The sequence below is a fragment of the Lissotriton vulgaris genome, chromosome 6 (genome assembly GCF_964263255.1).
Source record: "Lissotriton vulgaris chromosome 6, aLisVul1.2, whole genome shotgun sequence".
In the NCBI taxonomy this organism is placed as follows: domain Eukaryota; kingdom Metazoa; phylum Chordata; class Amphibia; order Caudata; family Salamandridae; genus Lissotriton; species Lissotriton vulgaris.
Genome location: NC_141694.1, coordinates 1,258,818,035 through 1,258,841,019, shown reverse-complemented (window position 1 = coordinate 1,258,841,019; position 22,985 = coordinate 1,258,818,035). Strand labels below are relative to the sequence as shown.

General features: G+C 47.4%; 1 protein-coding gene across 1 annotated transcript in view; it reads right to left on the bottom strand.

Annotated features, from left to right (window-relative positions):
• The window catches only part of LOC147708725 (uncharacterized), a 249,884-nt gene that overhangs the window by 143,717 nt on the left and 83,182 nt on the right, over window positions 1–22,985 (bottom strand). The window contains exon 10 of the mRNA XM_086925771.1: window positions 4,863–4,934. Within this exon, the coding sequence (XP_086781897.1) occupies window positions 4,863–4,934 (72 nt within the window). The remainder of the gene's footprint in view (window positions 1–4,862; window positions 4,935–22,985) is intronic.

The following is a 22,985-nucleotide window of genomic DNA, read 5'->3' as shown; positions in this document are numbered from 1 at the left end:
GTCTATGGCAGCCAGTAGGGGTGCTCAAGAGGTCCTGGAGCCTGAAAGTATGGCCCAGGTACCAGCCTTAAAGAGAAGAGGTAGGAGGCATGAGAAACCAGCCCCCATTGTTCCCACGGTCCAGGAGGAGGCATACCTTGAGGGGGATGCCCTGGAACCGACAGGGGAGCAAGTTGCAGAAATGAGGGACCTTCTGAGCTGACCCAGGGAGGAATTCTGTGTAGAACAGAAGAAGTGCCCATCTCTTGTGGGTTGGCTTCAAGCCAGGCAGCAGGTGATCAGTCTGGATCACATTGGATCTTCTGGGAGAATGACCTACTGTATAGCGAGCCTAATGCTGCTGAGCCTGGGTCAGCCCGTGTGCTGGTGGTACCCCAGCGCTTCAGAGCCTTCCTTCTGGGTTTGGCTCATGATGTACCGTTAGCTGGACATCTGGGGTAGGACAAGACTGTTGAAAAGCTTGTCACCCACTTTTATTGGCCCCAGATGTGCAAGAGTTCAGATACTCATTTTAGGACTTGTCAAACTTGCCAGGCAAGTGGGAAGAGTGGGAGGAAGCACAAGGCTCCTCTCCAGCCCTTCCCTGTGATTAGCAACCCCTTTGGAAGGGTGGGTGTTGACATTGTGGGGCCTCTGGACCCCAAGACAGCCATGGGCAACAGTTTTATCCTGGTCTTGGTGGATCATGCTACCCGGTACCCGGAAGCCATCCCTCTCAGGACATTGACGGCCCCCGTGGTGAGACGTGCACTGATGGGGATTCTCTTCCATGTGGGGTTTCCCAGAGAGGTGGTGTCAGACCAAGGTACAAACTTCATTTCTAAGTATATGAAGTCCCTGTGACAGGAGTGTGGAGTAACTTATAAGTTCACCACTCCTTACTGTAGGAAGGTGGAATCTGACTACATGGTTGCCCCCAAACTGGTGTTTTGATGGTTTTTGACTTAGTTTGGCTTGGATCCTTCTATTCAGGACCCCAGTCTTTCTGATTTCTCTTCTAAAATGATTCCTTTTTTTAAAATAAACTTTTTACTTTCCATCAGATAGTGCATGTTCATACAGTTGACATAAACTTTTCCATGCTCATGACGAGCTCAGCTCGTCATGGGCCGTGGAACGCTCAGGTGCGGGGAGAATTCCCCTGCTGTGCTGAGCGTTCCACGGGAACCAATGCACCTGTGACGAGCTGAGCTCCTCATGAGCACAGGAGCACTGTAGCTCATGACGAGCTCAGCTCATCATGAGCATGGGAGCGATGTGCGCGCCTCCCTCCCCCTCAGCACAGCGGGGAAATTACCCCCGCAGCGAATGGGATAAACAAATAAATTAATATGAATAAGCAAACATATTAATACATAGGCAAGAAAATAGAGAGAAACAAAAGAGAGTAAACAAATTGAAATTTCACAGTTACATAGCATATGTAAGCAAAATGTTTTTTGGGGGGAAACACTTCTTATTTCATATTTAGCCAAATCCAGCTACCTTAAGCCATCCAGGGCCAATGGCCCCACAGCACCTCTAATTTAACTAACGATTTGATGCCACTTGCCTTTGCCAGAGTTGCCTCTACACCATAAGTATCTCTGATAATCGCCCACCAATCCTCTGCCACCGGTGGTGTAGTAGAGACCCATGCCATGGCAATAGCCAGCCTAGCTGTAGCCATTAGAATCGTAAAGAGACGCGCTACTGCCGGATTACCATCTTTATATCCCAACATAATTTCAAGATCCGTGAGTGGGTGATCCAATCCTATTTTACAATAAAGTATTTGCTCGATTTTCCTCCAGTACCTATTCAATTCTGGACATTCCATAAACATATATTTTCAGTTAGCACATACAGTCCACATTTTGGGCATTTTATCTTATCCCCCATCTTATTTCCCTGGGCCCATTTAGCTATTCTAGCCGGAGTGTAATACATCATGCAAGTAATACGTGTTTGCTGGAGCTGTAAGCTAACAGAATGGGCAGAGTCTTTAACATAGCCTAATACCTGTTCTATCATTCTAGGTGAGACCATTATCCCCAAGGTTTGAGTCCAACTAATTTCTCATTGCCCAATGGTCTGAAACTATGTAGAAGAGCATACATGGAGCCAATGAGAGATTTAGACTTCTCCCTATAAATACAATCCCAGACTGTTGAATGTTTTATTTCTTTTACGGCCACATTAGAAGCAAGATAATCCTTAATCTGCAAATATTTTTAAAAAATGGGCCGGAAGTTTATAGGCCAGTCTTAAATTTTCAAATTATTTAATACCTCTATCATTATATAAATCGCCAAAGCAGTTTACTCCATAGTTCGCCCAAATTTTACCCGCTTGATCCCTAACTACCTCAGGAAAAGTGGGATCCCTCACAATGGGTAGTTTTTATGGAATATCAGTAGATTGCACCTAGTAGACATTGCTTGCCAAATATATACAATATCCTTAACGGTCTTAAATTTTACCCTTTTAAAATAGTTTGGATCTCTAATTCCATATAAAAATGTATCCCTCTGGTTCCCCAGCATAAATGTGAAGACAAAATCAGTCTGATCTAGACCAACCAAACTACGTAAGCGACCCTTAAAAGTGGCGCAGAAAAAGTCTTTGAAATCTTGGAATCCAAGCCCACCTTGATCATATGTAGCTTTAAGCAGCTCAATCGCCCTCCTCAGTTTTTTATATCCCCAAATAAAACTACTAAAAAACCCCTCTAATTTTTGAAAAAATATGTTGGGGACTTTCAAAGGAATAGAACGAAACAAAAATAGAAATGTAGGCAATATTTTCATTTTGATCAAGTTATATCTGCCTAACAGGCCTATAGGGAGCCTATGCCAAATTCTTAACAATTTAATAGTTTCTTTTAGCAAGGGTACATAATTTAAATCAATGATCTGATTAATCTTAGCCGTTATCTTTACTCCCAAGTAAGTTATAGTGACACAAGATCCGATAATGGAGTTCTGAACCCCGACAGTGGTAAGTACCTGAGTTTTGTCAGCATTCAATTTGTACCCTGCAACTTTGCAAAATCTGTATGCTTCTACCTTAATACTAATTGCAGCTTCCTCTGGGTTGATTGCATAGACTGCGATATCGTCTGCATAGGCTGTGATCTTTAGTTTAGTATTTCCAGCTTTTAGAGGTTTAATTTGTGTGCACTTTTGTAGTGTGCCCATAATTTCTGGTCTTTCAATACCATGTCCTGGTCTTAACATTAAGGAGTAAAAATAATAAAATTAAGTCAGTAGATCTTGGTAATAGTGATGGTAGAGTTTGGTGGCTCTGGCAGAGGGCATAAAATTAACTGCATATATTTCTGAAAATGTTGTATTCCAAACGTTGTATCACAAAAGGCATCATAATTCTCATAGACTTGTTTGTAAAATATATGTAAAGGACACCATATTTCTACTTGTCAATGACATTAAGATGGGTACTGCCATTAAATATGTATTTACAAAGCTAGGGAAGGTCCTATTTACTTTAGTGCAGTTGAAGGTGTCATATAAGTTTTACAAACTTCAACTGCGCTAAAGTAAATAGGAGCTGAAGTTTGTACAAGTCATCAGTCTGGGTCTACTCTAGTAAGAGAAAGCTTGCTTTCTGGTGGTGATGAGATAAACAGTTTCAAAGGTTTGCTTGGAATTTATATAATTTACCCAGAAGATCGTGGTGTCTTTTATATTGAGAGTGTGAATGCCTAGTTTAGCTGGTAACGTTGGAATCAAAAAAGAAAGAAGCAGAAGTGATTAACATAAAACTTCCTCATACATTTTGGCTGTGTGTATATAGTACTATTGCATAAACTATGCTGTCTTGAGAAATATACATTGTAAATAGTCATCTATGTAAAGAATCAATTAGTGGCCTTTATTAACCTTGATGAAACATCATTCATTTGAAGTTAACAAACCTTTGGAAACTTTATGCCAAAACTCAAAGAACTTTGTGCCACCTTTTTTCCAGTCGCAAACGGTTTGATTCTGGGATTCGGCCCATTTGCGACCGGAAACCGGCCTTTTCCGATGCATGAAGTCATTCCCATTTGCAAATTAGGTCATCGCAATTTTTTGCGATTACCTAAATAGCTAATGCATTTAGGGAATGTCAATTTGCAATTCCCTAAAGGCGATGCATCAGCTCTTTCTTAATTGCAAAGTGTGCCTTTAGGAAATGCTAATTACCCTCAACTTCAAGTTGATGGTAATTTGTGCATTCTTTGAAAAATGCACAAATGTGCCTTTTTTAAATTGAGATGTGGTGCACATACATGCCCTTAGGGCGGGTGTTTGCGCCACATGAGCACTGTTCCCTTTTTTGAGGGGTGCATCAGGGGGGCCTTAAGCCCCCTGGCACCCTTGGAATTGCATTCGCAATTTGCGATTACCAATTTGGTAATCACAATTTGCGAATGCATTTCCATTCATTCCTATGGGCCTGTAGGGTCATAGGAATGGATGGAGTAACATTCCCTAATAGCATTTCACAATTTGCAAATCGCTATTAGATGATGTTAAGGAATCACAATTTATTTTGAGATTTCTGCATGCATAGGGATTTGCGATTCCAAAATAGCAATTCCTTAAAAATCGCTATTTAGAAATTGCAAATCCAAATGTTGATGCATGTGGCAGATAAAGATGTAATCACTGTTGGGTAAAATCCATTGAGGGATGCGGCAGTAAGATAAGGCAATGTATGATAGAGCAGATTGTATACCATGGCAAGAAATTACTGTTTTTTTCGACTACACATTGAAAGAAAACCAAAAAATAAAATGTACTGATGCGAAGAAAATACTCAAACACATGGTGAAGGAAATGCTCAAACACATGGTGGCCTTTGATGTCCCGTCTCACCCTTTCGCCAGAATAAGGTAGGAGGCTTCGGCTCTCGCTCATTATTGTGCCTGTGGGGAACCACTGTGGCTGCTGTAAAAGTAAAAATTGCATCAGGCAAAATATACTTTAAGACCCATTTTCACTTTCCACTCCAAACTCCCCCTCCATGACCACCACGAAAGACTCTCATTAAACCTTTTAGTGGCACTAAAGTTTAAGTAGGACCATGATCACACAGAGTTTGTTGCCAGCAACCTAGTTTCAAGTAAAACATGTGACATAGGAGCTGACAAAATGATTTAGCTGTAAAGTCATATCTTTAGCCATGGTACCTTTAAGGGTTTAAAGGCTTTAGAGACCTGTGTCAGAGCAGTGTATTTGGCTCGTTTGCCTATAGACATTCCATGAGTATAAATAGACTGTATAAAGTATTTTTCTGGCAGCAAGGATACATGTTCACCTTGTTAGTATGTAAGGGACTGGGCCGGTTCATAGCCAATGGAAAGAGGTGGACCCTAGTGAAATATACTAATTCAAAACAAACTGTAAACTTGTAAGATTAATGAAAGTCACATAATTTTGCAGAGAAAGGTGAGGTATATCTTGACATGTGCAAAGTGAGGCACGTTTTCCTAAACATTAGTCTGGCTATGCAGTGTGTGCTATTTATTGGTACTACATTCGTGCATCTTTATTTTCTTTTTTGTAATTGCACTATGATCTCACTGCCCATATTCGTGGGTTCACTAATGATTAAGAGTGTCCTGAGAGTTCTTCTCCAGAGCTGATTTTAAGGTATTATCCACTATTGCCCACTGTAAAGTTTGTTAACATTAGTTAAAACCATGTACTGAGAGCATAACCAATTAATTGACTACTTTGTATGTGAGGGGATAAGACAAGGAGAACAGGCAATTAATAGCTTTTACTACTGAGCATGTGGCAAATACATCTATAAGCACCCCTATAGGAAGACCAAAAGGACAATTACAACTGCTGGCTTCCAGACCTTCATTGAACCTGGAACACAGGCAAATAAGAATACTTAGTGTGATCATTCTACTGCCTTGGACTAGCTGAGCCAGTATCCGTATTCCAGGGAGAATTCAAATAATTATATTAATCAAAAAAGTGTCCAGCCACAGGAACAATAACTGAATATGAAAATCTTGAGAATTTGATAACATGCATAGAAAATGGGTTTTTGGTAATGGTTATTTCTAGGCATGCTCTTTCAATGACTATACTAAGGAATAAAAACAACAAACGTTCATACAGGGTGCATCAATATATTTACTTTGATGTTCCTCAAATTAGCTAGACATAGATTCCCTTCAAATGTGTTGCCACAAACAACAGGCATTCACTCCATACGGCCTCTCAGCATCAATCAATCAGTAGATTTGTAGAGCACTTATTGTCACCCGTGAGGGTATACAGCTGATGGCACTGTCCAGTTGATTAGCTGAATAGCCAGGTCTTCAGGGGCTCCCCATCTCTTCAAAACTCTGGAACAGAAGGGGAGGTCCGGAGATAATGGGGAAGCTCAATCCATGTCTTCCTTGCTAGGTGCTTTAGGTGCGCTTTTTTAAAATTTTGAGAGTCACTTGATTTAAATTGTATTTTATCATCACCTTACTTTCGCTCACTCTTGGGGCAGAAGCCCATCCACTCCCATCCCGCACAGCCGATTTGAACGCTGTCGCGGACCTTAGGATCCACAAACATTTGCGCCCGCCATCTCTGGCGTGCACCCAGGCCACGCCCCTTTGAGGCCACGCGCCCCCCCCCGCCCAGCATAAAAAGGCGCTGAAAACTAGCGTCCACATTGAACCTACTCCTGAGGCGGAAGCCGGGAGCTTTAGGTGCGGTTTTTAAAATTTTGAGAGTCACTTGATTTAAATTGTATTTTATCATCACCTTACTTTCGCCACTCTTGAGGCAGAAGCCAATCCTCTCCCATCCCGCACAGCCGATTTGAACGCTGTCGCGGACCTTAGGATCCACAAACATTTGCGGCCGCCATCTCCGGCGTGCACCCAGGCCACGCCCCTTCGAGGCCACACCCCCCTTCTACTATAATATGTGCATCTGTCGGAAGTGCAGCGGACGAGCGCAGCGGGAGCGCCTAAGGCAAGCCCGTCTGCGCCCATCCGCGTCCGACCGGGACCAGGGGCCAGCCGCTCTGCCCATTTCATACAATATTCTTCTGCACAGCTACTCAACCTACAGGGCTCGTGGCCTCTGGATGATACTGTAACAGCATGTATTAACAGATTGGGATTGACCCCTCCATCCGCCCCCCCCCCCCCATTCCCTCTCGCGGTCTTCACCCACCAACTCCTCCTGCTCTACGCTGTTAGTCCGCCCTGCCATCACCACTCTATCTGCTTATTACCTTAACACCAGGTGAGCTGTTAAGCATTATCATGAACTTTTTACCCTATTGGACCTGCACAAACCCGACCTACTGTTCCTTACGGAGACTTGGTTTAGTGACAGTTCCCTTCCCTCTTTACTAGCCATGCTTCTTGCATCATATTATGCACTTCGTGCCGACCGTACCCCCGGCAAACCGGGCGGGGGCGTTGCCCTGATCGCCCGCAGAGAAATCGCTTTCCAATCTTTATCTTTCTCCCCTATTGGTTCATCAGATTTTTTGGTTGCCCGTACACTCTCTTTCAGTACTCCGCTCACCTGTGTGCTGATGTACCGCCCTCCCTCTTCTCCTCAACTTTTTCTGCCGAGCTTCCAAGACCTGATGGCAACCCTAGTCGTTAACAACTCAGCCATCTTGGTTTTAGGAGACTTCAACTTTTGGCCCTCAGATCCGGCCGAATGCTCAACATCGAAAGAATTTTCGGAGTCTCTTCGCTCTCTTAATTTTTCCCCTGCTGTGCATTCCCCAACCCACTGTCAGGGCCACATCCTAGACCAGATTTGGTCCCTCAACTGTCCGGTGTCGTCTTTGATCATTTCCTCTTGCACCTGGTCTGATCATTTTCTCATTTCCTTTTCATTACCCATCAGCTCAGTTAGTAAGTCCTCCCTCCCTAAAAACATTTGGGCGCGCTCCTGGAACCACGTAGATGTGACCTCCCTGTCTGCCACACTTTCCGCCTCCCGCCCACATCTTCACGGGTTGTCATCTCTTGAACAAGCTGATTCCATCAACTCTTGGCTCTGTTCAGGTTGCGACTTTGTATCATCCAAACGTACCAACGACGCCAATCGTTGGTTCAACCAAGAACTTAAAGATCAAAAACTTAACGTCCGTCAGGCAGAACGCACTTGGAGGCGCGGCTACTGTCCAATACTTAGAAAACAGTACATTACTCTTTTGGCCCAGTACAAAAAATCTATCTTGGTGACCAAGAACGCCTACTTTTCTACCAAAATTCTAGCCGCTGAAAATCAGTCCAGAGAAATTTTCACCATTGTGCACGATCTTGCATACTCTGACAGGGCCTCCCTCAAACCCTCCCCCTCCCAGCATCTTTGTGACTCCCTCAATTCTTTGTTCCTCGATAAAATTTCTACCATTAAAGCTAATATCCCCCCTCCTTCCCTATCCTTTGTCAACCCTCAGTGTCCCCCCAACACAGCACATCTCGACTTTATTCCCCTCCTTACAGAAGAATCTTTTCTTTCTCTCCTACCGATGGTCAAGTCTGGTTCCCCCCTAGATCCCTGTCCTGCATCTATTTTGAAACAGATTTATTCTGCTTGTGCCTCGCCCCCCTCACCTTTCTCAATAGCTCGCTATCTCAGGGCATTGTCATCCCACCTCTCAAATCGGCCGTCATTCTACCCATCCTAAAAAAACCCGGAGCAGACCCCTCAGTACTTGTCAACTATCGCCCCATCTCACTCCTGCCCTTTTTGGCGAAGGTTCTAGAGCGCCACGTCACCAGGACGCTCAGCACCTTCGTGGAGGAGAATAGGGTATTAGCCCCCCGGCAGGCAGGGTTCCGCCCCTCACACTCCACAGAGTCCGTGGTACTATCGGTCCTTGACAACCTCAGAGAGGGTATGGACACTAACCATCCCCAGGCCCTGGTCCTCCTCGATCTCTCCACCGCTTTTGACACAGTTGACCACTCCATCTTACTGTCCCGTGTCAGAGCGGCGGGAATCGGGGGATCGGCCTTGGTCTGGCTGTCCTCCTTTCTGAGTGACCGCTCCCAAGCAGTGCGCTTCAGCGGACTTCCAGCCGGTTAAATGTGGGGTCCCCCAGGGTTCATCCTTGTCCCCGCTGCTCTTTAATTTGTATATCGCTCCTCTTATTTTTGCCCTCCATCAGCTGGAGGTCTCCGTTTATAATTATGCGGATGACCTCCAGCTTGTTTTTTCCCTATCCTCTTCCCCTGAGTCCATTTCTAATTTTCAATCTGTCATGACCTTCATCCGGGACTGGATGAACCACAACCACCTGAAGCTCAACCGATAAAACGGAGTTGGTGCTGACAGGTGGTTGCTCCAGTCCCTGGTCCTCTTCTTTTTGGCCCCCTTCATTGGGCTCTCCCCTACCCCATCTTCCTCTGTAAAAACCCTTGGGTTCAAACTGGATCACCAACTTTCCCTTCACTCCCAAGTCAGTTCGGTGGTGTCCTCGTCTTTCCTCTCCCTTCGCACTATCCGCAAAGTCTCTCGGTTTTCCTCTTTCCCAGCCCTCAAACTCATAGTCCTAGCAATGGTGATCTCACGCCTGGATTGCGGCAATGCCCTTTATTGTGGCATGCCCGCGTACAGCATGCGACGCCTCCAGCTAGTCCAGAACCAGGCTGCCTGCCTGGTCTTCAATTTACCCAAATCTCATCACGTCACTCCCCTCCTTAGGACCCCACACTGGCTCCCCATTCGTGAACGAGCCCAGTTTAAACTAGGATGCATCATCTTCAACGCCCGTTCTGGCTCAGCTCCTGCGTTTATCATTTCCGAAATTCACTCTTATGTCCCCCTCAGGGAGCTGCGTTCTTCCACCCAACAATTGCTCCAAGTCCCCCGATTCAAACGCAAAAAGTGGGGAGGCTCCAAATTTTCTACACTAGCCCCCGCCTTCTGGAACTCCCTTCTGGCTCATTTGAGATCCTGTCCCCAGTATACACTCTTTGCACTGAAAACTTTTCTTTTCAGACAAGCCTTCTCCCTTTAAACCCTCCTTCTCCAGACTCCTATTTTCCAACGCCTCATGGGTTCAGTACAATATAGCGCCATGAAACCGCTTGGTGTACGTGCGCTTAAGAAATATTTTAAACTCAAAATCTAGGTGGGAGAAGGAGCGACCTGTGCATCTGCTACATCAGATGCGTGGTTGAAGGTTAGAGACGGAAGTGGAGCGGAGATGTCTGGTGGGCTGATGGAAGGTCAGGCGATGGTTGAAGTAGGTGGGTGCGCAGTTGTGTAGGGCATTGTATGCGGGGGCCAGGAGCTTGATACCCAGCATCTTTTCTGTACAGGGAGCCAGTTGATTTCCCTGAGGTAGGGGGTGATGTGGGTTTGTCTAACGAGATCCATGGCGAGTCTGCCTTCTGTGTTCTGCATGGTCTGTAGTCGATTTGTAGCATGCTCATTGGGGGTCTGAGTTAAGAGGGCCACCAGGATGCATCCATGGGGGAGCTTTTGTTTCCAAAGAACTGTCCCTCTATCTTGTCTGTGTTGAGCTTCAGGCAGTTGTCGTTCATCTATTTGGCAATGTTTGTAATGCAGTTGTTGAAGTCGGTCTTGGTGTTGGTGGTGTCTTCGGAGAGGGAGAGAATGAGTTGTGTGTCATCAGCATAGCATATGATACCAGTCCATGTTTTTTTTATGATGCCGGGCAGAGGTGTCATATAAGTTTTAAAAAGGGTGGGGATGACCGAGGATCCTAGTCCACAGATGATTTCTTTGGTTCGAAGGTGAAGGGTAAAATTACTTTTTGCATTCTTCTGGTGAGGAGAGGCGATCTATCTGAGAGCAGCTCTTTGGAAGCCTCTGTTGTGCAGCCTTGTGATAAGTGTGTGGTGGGAGCCACTACGTAGGCTGCCAAGAGGTCTCTCCTCTTTCTGAAGTTAGCAACTTTATTTTGTCTAATTTCTTTTAGATTTAAAGCATTTTTATTAAGACAAAGGAATACGGGGAAGGGGAGCAGGAGGGTAGGGTTACATACAATACAATAAAAGAAAAAAGCGCAGTATCAGGAGCGTTGTTGAGAAACAGTTCGTCAGCCCAGAGGAGAAGCATTGGTAGATGAAAAGATAAAAAGCAACTTATATCTCCATTCCGAGCATGTCCAGCACCCCAAATCTGAGCAGAGAAAGCAATGAAAGTAACCCAGAAAAGCACAACTCAACCCCTCCCAGAACCCCTGCCCCAAAAAAAAGGAACAACTCCCCAACTCCCCCCAACCCCCCGTCCAATGGCCCACTACCAATACTACCCGCTCCAAAGCCGCACCCCCCTCCACCCAGAACCCGCGCCCCACTTATCCTATTCTGCCTGAGTAACCGGCGGCGTCAGCCTCAGAAGCCTGAGGTACCTCGGGCAGGTGAGCTCCCTGAACTCGGTGGTAAGTAGCACAAGGAAGGGTTGCCACAGCTCATCAAACTGGTCTATCTCCCCCGCCACCGTGAGCGACAACTTCTCCATTCCCAACACGTGCCAGAGTCTATGTAACCAACCCGTAATGGAAGGGACAGTAGTGGTGCGCCAATGGATAAGGATATTCTGGACCGCAGACCCCAGTGCGATTGCGATCTGCCTGCCCCTGCGAGACTTCAGTGGATACATCAGGCCATTGGGGAGGCCCAGTAAGACATACGCCGGGAAGCGCGGGAGCTCGATTTTAAAGTGCTTATCCACCTCATCCAGAACCTCCTTCCAATAGGCGGCCAGCAAGGGACAATCCCAAAGAATGTGTGAGAGGGTCCCCACCTGTCCGCAACCTCTCCAGCACCCCCTGTCAGTGTGCCTATGCATCTCACACAGTCTCTCTGGAGTGTAGTACCAGTACGTGGACACCTTGGTAAACGTTTCAGTAAGGCCGGTATGGTACGCAGAGTGTCGTGCCCGGTGTGCAATCTGGTCCCATTCCTTGTGGCTAAGTGTTCTACCCAGCTCCCTGTGCCATCGTTCCCTCCCCGGGTTATAATAGTGGAACGGCGGGTGTTGTAGATGCTTATAAAGATCAGTAATCAATTTAGCATCGGAGGTTCGGGTCACCAGCCACTGCTCATACGGTGTAATTTGACGATCGGCGGTGTCCCGCACCTGGGGCTGGAGGGCCCAATGCCAGACCTGCATGTAACGTAGCCTATCCAACTCCGTCAGGCCGAATTCTTGCCGCAGCTGCTGAAAGGGAACCACGCCGTCGGGCCCATAGACCTGGAAGAGCGCCCTACAGCCCGCCGTCCTCCAATGGGAAAAAGCGCCCGGCTCCATCCCTGGGGAGAAGTTGGGATTCCCCACTATGGGTGTAAACGGTGAAGGGAAAGTGGTAAGGCCCCGAGCCTCGCAGACTGCATCCCACACCCTCAAGGGGACCCGTGTAACGAAAGAAGCGTATAGGTTGGGGGGACGATGAGCACGGCGTAAGAATGGGACCTCCTGTAAGGTGCGGCCTGCCACCGCTTGGTCTTGAAAAAGTCAGTGTTTGTCGGACTCCCACCTGCTCCATTCTACAAGGTATCTTAGCTGCGCCGCCTGAAAGTACTTACAGAGGTCCGGGATACCGAGGCCCCCTGCTTCCGGGGCAAGCGTGGAGAGGACCCTCTTCATCCACGGCTTGCGGCCTTGCCAGACAAAGCGGGAGATGTCAGCCTGTGTCTGTCGAATCCAGCCCACTGGAGGCTGGAGAGGCAGGGCACGAAAAAGATATAATATCTGAGGCAAGACCGTCATCTTAACAGCCGCGATCCTTCCCAGCCAGGACAGCAGGCTCTTACTCCAGCGGCCAAGCTCCTCCCTAATCTTCTTGCTAAGAGAAGTGTAATTGGCCGCCACCATCGCTGGCAACGTAGGTGCCAGTAGGATTCCTAGGTATGGTACCAGGGACGAGGACCACTGCATAGGGAAGAGTCGCTGAAGGTCCCTCCTAGTGTCCGTAGCCAGAGACACATCTAAAGTCACCGATTTGCTCACGTTCATTTTAAAGCCGGCCACACGTGCAAAGGCATCCAACTCTTGGATGCAGGCGGGCAAGGACCTCCTAGGGTCGTCTAGGGTCAGCAGGACATCGTCAGCATAGAGGCTGACAGTGTGAACATACTGGCCCATCCTGATCCCAACAGCATCCGGATTGTGGCGGATCCTTTGGGCGAACGGCTCCATGTAGAGAGCGAACAGGAGTGGAGAGAGGGGGCAGCCCTGCCTCGTGTCGCGCTCGATCGCAAAACCACGGGAGCTGCACCCGTTGACCCGCACAGACGCCGAGGGATACTTATAGCAGTTGAAGACCATAGTGCGGAATTTATCACCAATTCCCAGTTTCCTGAGGACTAGCTCGAGATACGGCCAATGAACCCTGTCAAAGGCCTTCTCCGCATCAACCGCTAGCAACATCCGCTCCCCGGGGATCCGCGAGGCCTTCTCTAAAACGTGCGTCACCCGCTTGGTATTGTCGACCGTCTGCCTGCCAGACACAAAGCCAGCCTGGTCCGCCTCAACCAAACCGGGGAGGTGTAGGGCCAGCCTGGACGCCAGAATCCCCGTGTATAGCTTAAGGTCGACATTTAGGAGCGAGATAGGCCTATACGAGCCGCATAAAGCCCGGTCTTTCCCGGGTTTCGGGATCACCGATACTGTCGCCCTCACGAGATCCGGTGGGATAGCTCCCGGGTCGGCGAAGGAATTGAATAGTCGAGTTAAGACAGGGGCCACAACCGGGCAAAAGGTCTTATAGAACAGGGACGTGTATCCGTCCGGGTCCGGGGCCTTCCGTGCTTCAACCGAGCTATAGCGGAAATCACCTCCTCAACGCGAATATCCCGCTCCAGATATTCCGCCTGAGCGGTGTCCAGCGCCGGAAGGGGCACCGACTCCAAATATTCCTCGGCGTCCCGCGGCAAGGAGGGCAGCGTACAGCGCCTCGTAGAAACTGCGGAAAGTTTCCGCCACCTCCGCGTCACCGGAAACAGCCACTCCGTCTGTACTCACAAGTTCCTTCACGACGTTACGCTGTTGCGCGACCCGAAGCCGATGTGCCAGGAGTTTGCCGCACCTGTCCCCCCCAGTGTTGTAGGCATGTTTCAAGCGCAAGGCGGCGTATTCCGCTCTATCCAGGTCCAGCGCCGACAGGAGCTTCCTAGCTGCCTTCAGCTGCCTCCAAACCCTCGGAGCACCGGTACGGCGGTGGACCTGCTCAAGCTCCCGAACCTGAACAGTCAGTTCATCCCTCTTCCGTTGCCGCTCTCTATTTTCCGCCGAGGAGATGGAGATGAACTCCCCCCGAAGAACCGCCTTCAATGCAGCCCACTGTGTCGCTAGGGAAGTGTCGGTATTGCTATTGTGTGTCCGATAATCCTGTATGACCTCCTCAATACGTTTCACCACCGTCTTCTTGTGTAAAAGGGTGTCCCTAAGGCGCCACACCCCCCGAGAGGGGGAGGCCACCGGCCATGCAAACGCGCCAGTAACTGGCGCATGGTCAGACAGGGTTAGGACCCCAATGTCCGCCGTCGTAGCGGCGACACGCATCGGCCCACTAACTAGGAGATAATCCAACCGCGCGTAGGTTCGGTGCGCATGCGAAAAGTAGGAGTAGTCCCTATCTGTGGTGTGCATGGAGCGCCAAAGATCGTGTAGGTCCATGTCCGCAATGCGGGCCTTCACAGCCTGGGAAAGTTCTCCAGTCTGCGGAAACCGCTGCGCCGACCTATCCAGCACGGAATCAAAGACGATATTAAGGTCCCCCCCTAGAATAACATGTCGATCGGGAGAGGCAGTGACATCCACCAGTACCGAGTCCAAGAAACGTTCCTGGTGGTCATTCGGGCTATAGACGGAGCCAACCGTAAACGCTATGCCTCCCAGGCGGAGGCGATAAGCCAAAAGCCTCCCCTTCTGCTCAGCATATTTATATAGTACCTCCCCTCTAAAGGAGCTCGCTATGAGAATGGCGACCCCCGCGGTTTTGGCGCCGCAGAAGAGAAAAACTGGGTGGGGAACTTAGCAGAGCGCAATCTGTGGCAGTCACGGGACAACAAGTGGGTCTCCTGTAAAAAGCAAATGTCAGCCTGTGTCCCCTCAAGTAGAGACAAAATCGCCCTGCGCTTGACAGGATTATTCAGTCCCTTAACATTAAGGGTCACTACCTTCAGGGACGACATGTCTCCCAGGGACCAGGAACGCTATGCTGCGGGCAAGGAACCAGAGGGCGGGGAGCGCGGGGCGGCAGCGCGGGACAGGCCAGAGCAGGCCAGGCGTGGGCATGGACAGCATCGGACCGGACTTCCCCAACTTCAGAACAACACCTAACCCCACCCCAAACACACCCATGGCAACTAGCCAAATGCAAACTCAAACAACCCATTGTCTCAGTCAAGCCCCAAAACGGGCAAGTCCGTAGAAAGTAGAAAAGTGGACGTCCAGCCACTCACCTCGACCCGCTCCCTCCCATCCCCCCCCAGCCCCGAACCTGGCATCGAAGAAGCTATGTTCATCTCCCCCCGGAGTGAGTCTAGGCCGTCAAGGCCACGCCATTGGAGTCGGCCAAGTCCCTGGCCGCCGCCCTCAAGGCACCGGCCATGTCCGCCCTGATAGTTGGGGAATCAGGACGCCCAGCGCTCGCTGTCGATCGTCGCCTCGCTGATCTCCGTCGGCCCCTTCCCTTCTCTCTGATCGCCTCCACGACGGTGTGGCTCCGTCCTCCTCTGTAGCCGTGAGCCCCAGGACACCGCAGATGTCTTGCAAGGAGCGTAGTTGACGCAGCACTCCGTTCCAGCGGAAGATCAAGCAAAAGGGATGCCCCCAGGAGTACGGCGTCTCCTGTTCACGCAAGAAGTCGGTAGCAATCCTGAAGGACCTGCGTTTCTGCAGTGTGATGGCGGACAGGTCCTGGTAGAGCGCAACAGGCCGCTCCCGGAAAGTCAGTGGCTGTTTCCTACGGGCTTCAGACATGATGCGCTCCTTCAGCGGGAAGTCGGGCAGGAAAGCTAGGATGTCCGGCGGGGGCGCCGATGACTGGCGCTGTCGACCAACTCTGTGAGCTCTATCAATGCGGATAGGGAAGTCCGCGGCCTCCCCCAGGATCTCCCGGAACAAGTCCTGCAGATAGCCCACCAGATCAGTCCCTTTGTCTGCAGATGGCATGCAACGCACTTGAATGTTATTCCTCCTGGACCTGTTCTCAAGGTCCTCGGAGTGGGCCTGGAGCTCAACGCACTGCTCTCGGAGACGGAGAACATCTTGTTGTAAGTGGACAATCTCATCGTCCCGGCGTTGGGATGCCGTCTCCACCATCTCAACCCGTTCACCGAGGCCCTCCACTTCTCTGCGGACCTCTCGGACCTCGCTAGCCACTTCCCGCTTCAGCGTCTGGAAGTCCTCTTTGAGGGAATTGAACAGCTCTTCCATGAAGGATCTCGTGACCGGGGGTTCTCCCCCAGACGCGTCCGCCGAGGCCTGGGAAGACCCCAGCGACGGCTGTGCTCTGTCCCGTAGCTGCTGGGCCCTGCCAAGCATATCCGGCATGGTGCGATCCCCCTTCCTCGAACCACCTCTTCCAGTCATTTCAAGCGTTCAACTGAAAAGTGGGCACAGGCCCAACCGCTCTGAGGAATGCCCAACCACCAGCAAGCACTCGATCTGGGGAGCTCCCGTCAGGTCCGGGGGGCTGCGTCACAGACGACAAAATGGCGGGTCAGTCCGGGCACCACCAGCCATGGGCGCCCCGTCGGGACGGCAGCCAAAATCTATACTAGGGGGCCTCAGCCAGTACACTCCACAGGGAGATAGCCGTGCAGAGGCGGAGGGCGCAGAAATTCGCCGTCAAGGGGCTCCGTGGAAGGCCAACGACACCGACCCCTCGGGGACAAAATGGCGGCTGGGTGGGGCCAAGCAGATCGCCCGAGCCCGGCGACACCACCGGGGCACCCCAGAAACCAGGCAATCCGATAAGTTCCACAGCCGAGGCTGCACTGTTATTTAGAAAAGTCGGCAGATCCGTCCCTGGTTCCAAGCCGATCGCCCTCCAATCCCGGGACCGGGTCCCTCGCAAGCAGGGTGCCACCACCTCAAGTCCGAGCGCCAAAGCGCGCACATCCAAAGTCCTCTGCGTAGTGGGTCCTCTAGCCTGTAGCTCCCCTTCGGCTCCGTCAAGTGCCGGGACAGCCTCCGCCTAGATCGCCAACTTTCAGCATTAGGCCCAGCCGAGGCGCACGGACATCACTCTGATACGCTCCGCCTCTCGGGCGCTCCGTTGTCCCTCGATCTTCGATCGGTCTTTTGAGACGCTTCCACTGGAGCGATTAGGGTCAAAGCGACATCACTGCGTGCCCCAGGTACTCCGCCACACTCCTCTCATCCGCTGAGCATCAGCGGGGGGAGAAAATCTGAAGAAAAGGGCTCGAGCCTAGTCGGGCTGGAGGAGCTGCGGGAGGAAGCGTCCGCTCACCCCGCCATCTTGGCCACGCCCCCGTCTAATTTCTTTTAGAAGGGTTTCCGACGTTAAAGCGTTGGAGACTTCAAATAGATTCTATTCTCCTGAAGGGGTACATTGTAACATATTGAAAAGGACTAAAATAATGTCTGAGCCTGTTTTGTATCCTTTTTTTCCATGACTGTGTAAAGCTATGTGTGGTAAAATGTATGAGAGTAAGGTGCTGGAGTTTAAGGCAGATGGTGAGGAACAGTTGTTACTGAGTTACGTCAAACCCTATAAGGCAGTCTCCATAGCCACTTTAGCTAGTTGGGCGATAGTAGTAATAAGTGAGGTAAGAGTAGACCTTTCCAGATAAGGTGCCTATTCCTCAGAAGTGCAAAGGCTAATAAGGTTTTCTGGGCAGGTAGGTTGCTAACAAATATTTTAAAAGTAGCAGATTGATCTAATGCGAATACTTTTGCAAAATGTTATTTAAGACTGGATGGCTTTAAACTTGCAAAATGGTAGCCTTCAGAGGCTAACATTATCCCTTCCTCCTCACCCTACGAGGAGAAAATAAAAAAAATGTAAAAACAAAAAGAATGACTAGGATAAAGGTATTATTTAAGTATGTTAACAGGTTTATAATTGATAGTGTTGTAGCATCAAGTACTTGTGAATTAATTTTTTTTGCACAAAAAAAGTACAACACAATTCACGCATTTTAATTTCCCAGATTTAAAGTGCATGTGCATTACAATGTCAGTACTTTTTATTTGTGCTTTTATGGCCTCAAGGGCTGAAATAAAGATTTGTTTTTTACTTTGCTTGAATTCTATTTGCAGACAACTTATTATAAAGCTTGACAGAAAATGAAGATGTTGTCCTGTTTTGTCGCAGCTTAAAGATGATGATGACTGTGTGCCCTGGATATACATATTGTCAGGACATTCTATTGCTTATTGGTCTTTAAAGGGCTGCATGTTGCGGCAGCAATAGAAGGTCATTGCATAATGTAAACCTCAATTGTCTTTAATGGAATCAAAATTCTTCTTGTATGTTAATTGGAGAACCGCTATTCTGGCTTCGCCTAGGTTAAACATGAGGTGAGGGCAAAAGCCAGTTGGGGTCCCTGAATGGACCGAGTTCACGATGGAGGCAGTGCCCTGTGGGGGGAGCTGTCCCCATTCAGTTAGTCGGATGTCTCTGGTGGTAGCGGGATTGTTGTGTTGCTTAAAGAAGTCAGTGGCCTTGGGTTAGGGTTTAAAGTATCTGTAGACGTTGCAAGGTTGTTGCAGAATTCCTGTGCGGGGGTAATGTTGTTAGTTGCAGCTGAGGGGTTGGAGAATTCTTTGACGCTGTTGAAGAGTTGTTTGCTGTTATTAGAGCTTGATTCAATGCATGAGGGTAAGGCCTTTTTCTTCAATCTTCAGTTATGTCTGCCTATGACTCTCTTTCTACCTCTAATTCGACTACACCCCCTATCACTCCCGTCTCTTCTCTACACACTCAACTACGCTCCCACCCATCAGCATCCTCCATATACCATTCCTTTTACAATCCTCCATCTCCTAGACCTAAATCCAAAGTTGAGGAACAATGGGAATCTGATCTCGATGTCTCGTGGCCCACACCCTTGTGGGACAAAATATGGACCAAGCTACGCAAATCTTCCAGAGCAGCCTCTCTCACGCAAACCCTTTTTTTCCTCTATAACCGTCTCCTTTACACGCCATCTCTCCTCCACAAACATTTTCCCCTGACCCCCGACCTCTGCTGGTCTTGCTCTAACCCCAATGCCTCACTCTTTCATATGCTTTTCACGTGTCCTCCCACGCATGCTTTCTGGACTAAAGTCTGGAATCAAATTAACTCTATCTTTCATACCTCCATCCCCTTTTCTATCACTGACATTTTCCTTGGTTCACTTTCCTCTTCTTGGATTGATGTTGACGCAAATGTTCATATTGTTGATTTATTATTGGCTGTTGCGTTCCAGCAAATTACTGTTAATTGGAAAGACTCCAAGGGCATTACTTTTAAAGCTTGGTGGTTTAATGTATGTTACAACCACAGACTAGATACTGCATTTGTATACCCCACCTCCCTGGCTCCGAAAAGAATTGCATTATGGCTCCCAGTTACCCTTTACCTAGATGCATGTGCCCAGCGCTCCGTCCATATATCCCCAGTTCAACAAGAAGTTTCGAAACCCCCTTGAGCCCCCTTGAATAACCTTTTGTTCCTTCTTATTCATTACTGATTATTTATTTGCATATTTGTGCACTGCCTCCAATGTTATGTAGATTCAATGATTATACTTTTAAAGTTTTAGCCTCATGGTTATCTCTCTGTATTTTTCTCCCTTCTCTCCTCCCTTTCTTTTTTGTCCCTCCCCTCATTTTATTTCATCACACTTCTTATAATGCTCTCAGTTAATATTCATGCTATTCTTATAGTTTTTTCTTTGTATATTATGTTGTATATTATGTTGCTATTATTCAATTATTTTAATAAACTTTTCTTTGAACTAAAGTATCTGTAGACGTTGCAAGGTTGTTGCAGAATTCCTGTGCGGGGTAATGTTGTTAGTTGCAGCTGAGGGGTTGGAGAATTCTTTGACGCTGTTGAAGAGTTGTTTGCTGTTATTAGAGCTTGATTCAATGCATGAGGGCAAGGCCTTTTTCTTCAATTCTCTCAACTGTCTGAATCAGAGGTTGAGGGTTGTGTTGAAGTTAGTCTTGTTGGTTGTGTCCTTGTTGGTGCGCATCTCCTTTCCAGTTGTTTACGGTGCTGTTTAGTTGTTCGGAGGTCTTCAGTGTCCCAGCTAGCCTACATAGTGAACTTTCTGTGGGTTGTTGCCAATGGAAGCAAAGCTGTTGGTGCAGTTTCTGATGTTCTGGTCTAGGTTGTTGGAGGACATGAGGCTGGTGATGTTGAGGGTATTGATCCATGTGTCCTTTAAGACTTTGCTTCAGCTGTAGTGGGGGATTGGGTAGACTGGGGGCAGAAGTCCGTGAGCTGGTCATGTTGAAGTGAATGATGGAGTGGTCAGTCCAGGTGAGTTCTGTGGTGTGGTTGTACCTGATGTTGTCACTGGAGATGAAGATTGGGTCGAGTGTGAGGCCTGCGGTCGGCATGGGGTCATGAGCGAGTTGGGTGAGTTTCATGTTGTTCATGCTGCCGAGGATGTTGGTAGTGTTGATGTCATTGAGATCAAACACAAACATAATGTCTTTTAACTGGCAATATTATCTACCCAATACAGTCTCATGAAGAGTATGAGGAGCATGTGCATATAAATCGTAAAATGTTCATTTGGTTAAATTAAGTTAGCCAAAACATATCGAGCCCTCCTACTATGTCCTTGAGGGGTTTATGGCAAGGTTGGCTGCAAACCTGTATAATGACCCTGTGGACTTGATTGTCCTTGAAAGCATTGTAAAATCACCATCAGAAGTGGTCACTTTTACTAAACTTATTCCCTCTACAATGGTAGGTAGGGGAAGTGAGGAATGCAATAGGAGAGATGATTAAGGAAGCAGAAACGAAGCGGTTTCTGACCTACCAAATATGCGAAAGAGGAAAAGTGTAAATACTGGTAGGAAATCTTAGTGGCATGGTGCGATATTATGGGCTGACAAGAAAGTATAGAAAAGGGATTGTGTAGAGACTGGACTGTTAAGTAATGGATTGGAAACAAGGGTTGGGAGATGAGATTGTACTTAGGAAAGATTCAATGTAAGAGAACTGCAAATAACATTCAAGGATGGCTGCTGAAAGGCTCAGATACACAGCTCCTTTATATCCATTAAAATACCCTTACTCTTACCAATCTTCTCCTAGCAATATGGTGTGTGGGGTTGTATAACAGTGAGAAGCTTCTCTGTCTCATGGTGGTTCCAGAAGGCAATACAGGAAGCTGACAAGAAGACAAAAAGGATTTCAGACAAGATCAAGGCCAAGCCCAGCCTTTAATAATGAGACCCACACTTCCTCTATGCCCACAAATAAACACCCTTATCTTTGTTTGTCAGAATATAAACATTTTAATATTGCGCTACCATAATATTGTAGAAAAACTATTAACTAAAATATTGATAATTAAGTATATAAAATTTAATTTAGATGACTTATTATTATTCTAACACCTACACTCCTTTAAGATGTAGATATCACTAGGGTACCTATACACAGAGTTATGTTCATATGGCACTTCTTTGTACAGGCCTGACCCTAGAAAGTGCTCGCATCTCTTCGGTATTTGGACAAAATATCGGAAACACAAATATTGTGGGACAGAATATAATGTCTAAAATATAGAGGACAAGAATATCATGTATGTCAGTTTCTAAGGGTAGGTAAAGTTTTGCTACCTATAACTCCTCATATATGTACCTTGACGATATATCTATAAATCTTCAAGGTACGTAGATCTGGAGTTAAGAATAGTAAATTTACATTTACCTAATTGCACTTACCTACTCGATATTCTTGTCCTCAATATTTTTGACACAATAGTCTGTCCACACTCTATTTGTGTTTCTGATTTTGTCACTAATCAATCTCTTCAAATGTTCTTCCTGAAGTGACCTCTAATAGGAAGAGTGTCTTGTAAAATATGCATTGTAAATATTCCTCTATGTAAAGGATGGAGCAGTGGCTTTTGCTACCTTGCTGAAAGAATATTTGAAGTTTATAAACGTTTGAAATACTCAACCAGACTCTCCAGGATTTTGCATTTTGCAAACAATCGCAAAATCTGCAGTTTTGTAAAAAGGCTGTTCTTTTTACAAAAGTGCCCACTACATTTGGGGAATGTGATCTGATGGTTTTTTTGAGTGAAGAGGCTGACAAAAGGTTGTGAAAACATAATAGAAAGGGTCTTGAAAACATAACTTAGAGATATTTTCGTCTCTCAATTCCCAACTTTTTGGAAACTAGGATATCTTGTGGCCAGGGATGGTAATTGTTTTAAAAATATCTCCATTATAAAGTTCAAAGGTGAACAGTAGGTCGTACTTTTTTAAAGAGAAAGGAATTAAAACGAAGGGAAAGGGAAATGAGCACACGTCTCTGGAAGAGAGTTAATGTGCTAGAAGTCAGGAAGTGGAGATTAAAGGCTCCAGGAGTGATTTGGGTGTCCTCTGGACAATTTACACTCCTCATTTAGTGGCCATAGCGAGTGAGGTTTATTTGGTTTGCCATCACTGAGCTAAGCATCATTAGTGTTGTGAGATTTGCATGAACCTGTGTGGAGTAATTTCTCTAAGAGATCAGTTTTTTGTAGGTGTGGACATCATAAGTGTACTCCTACTTTCATTCATTCTCACCCACAGCCAGGGCCAAAACACAGGCCTGACGGCCCATGCGGTGCAGGAGGCCCCAGGCCTTCTGCCTTCCTCCATTCAGCCAAAGAGCAATTTTTTTTAGTGTCAGATAAGTCTTTATTTCGAAATCATGTCATAAAAGACAACATAAAAAATATCATCAATACCTTAGAAGTACATTAAGCACAGCTGATTCATTGACAATTATACATAAAAAAGGGCTTTTCACGAAACCTACTGGCTAAATCTGTCCTT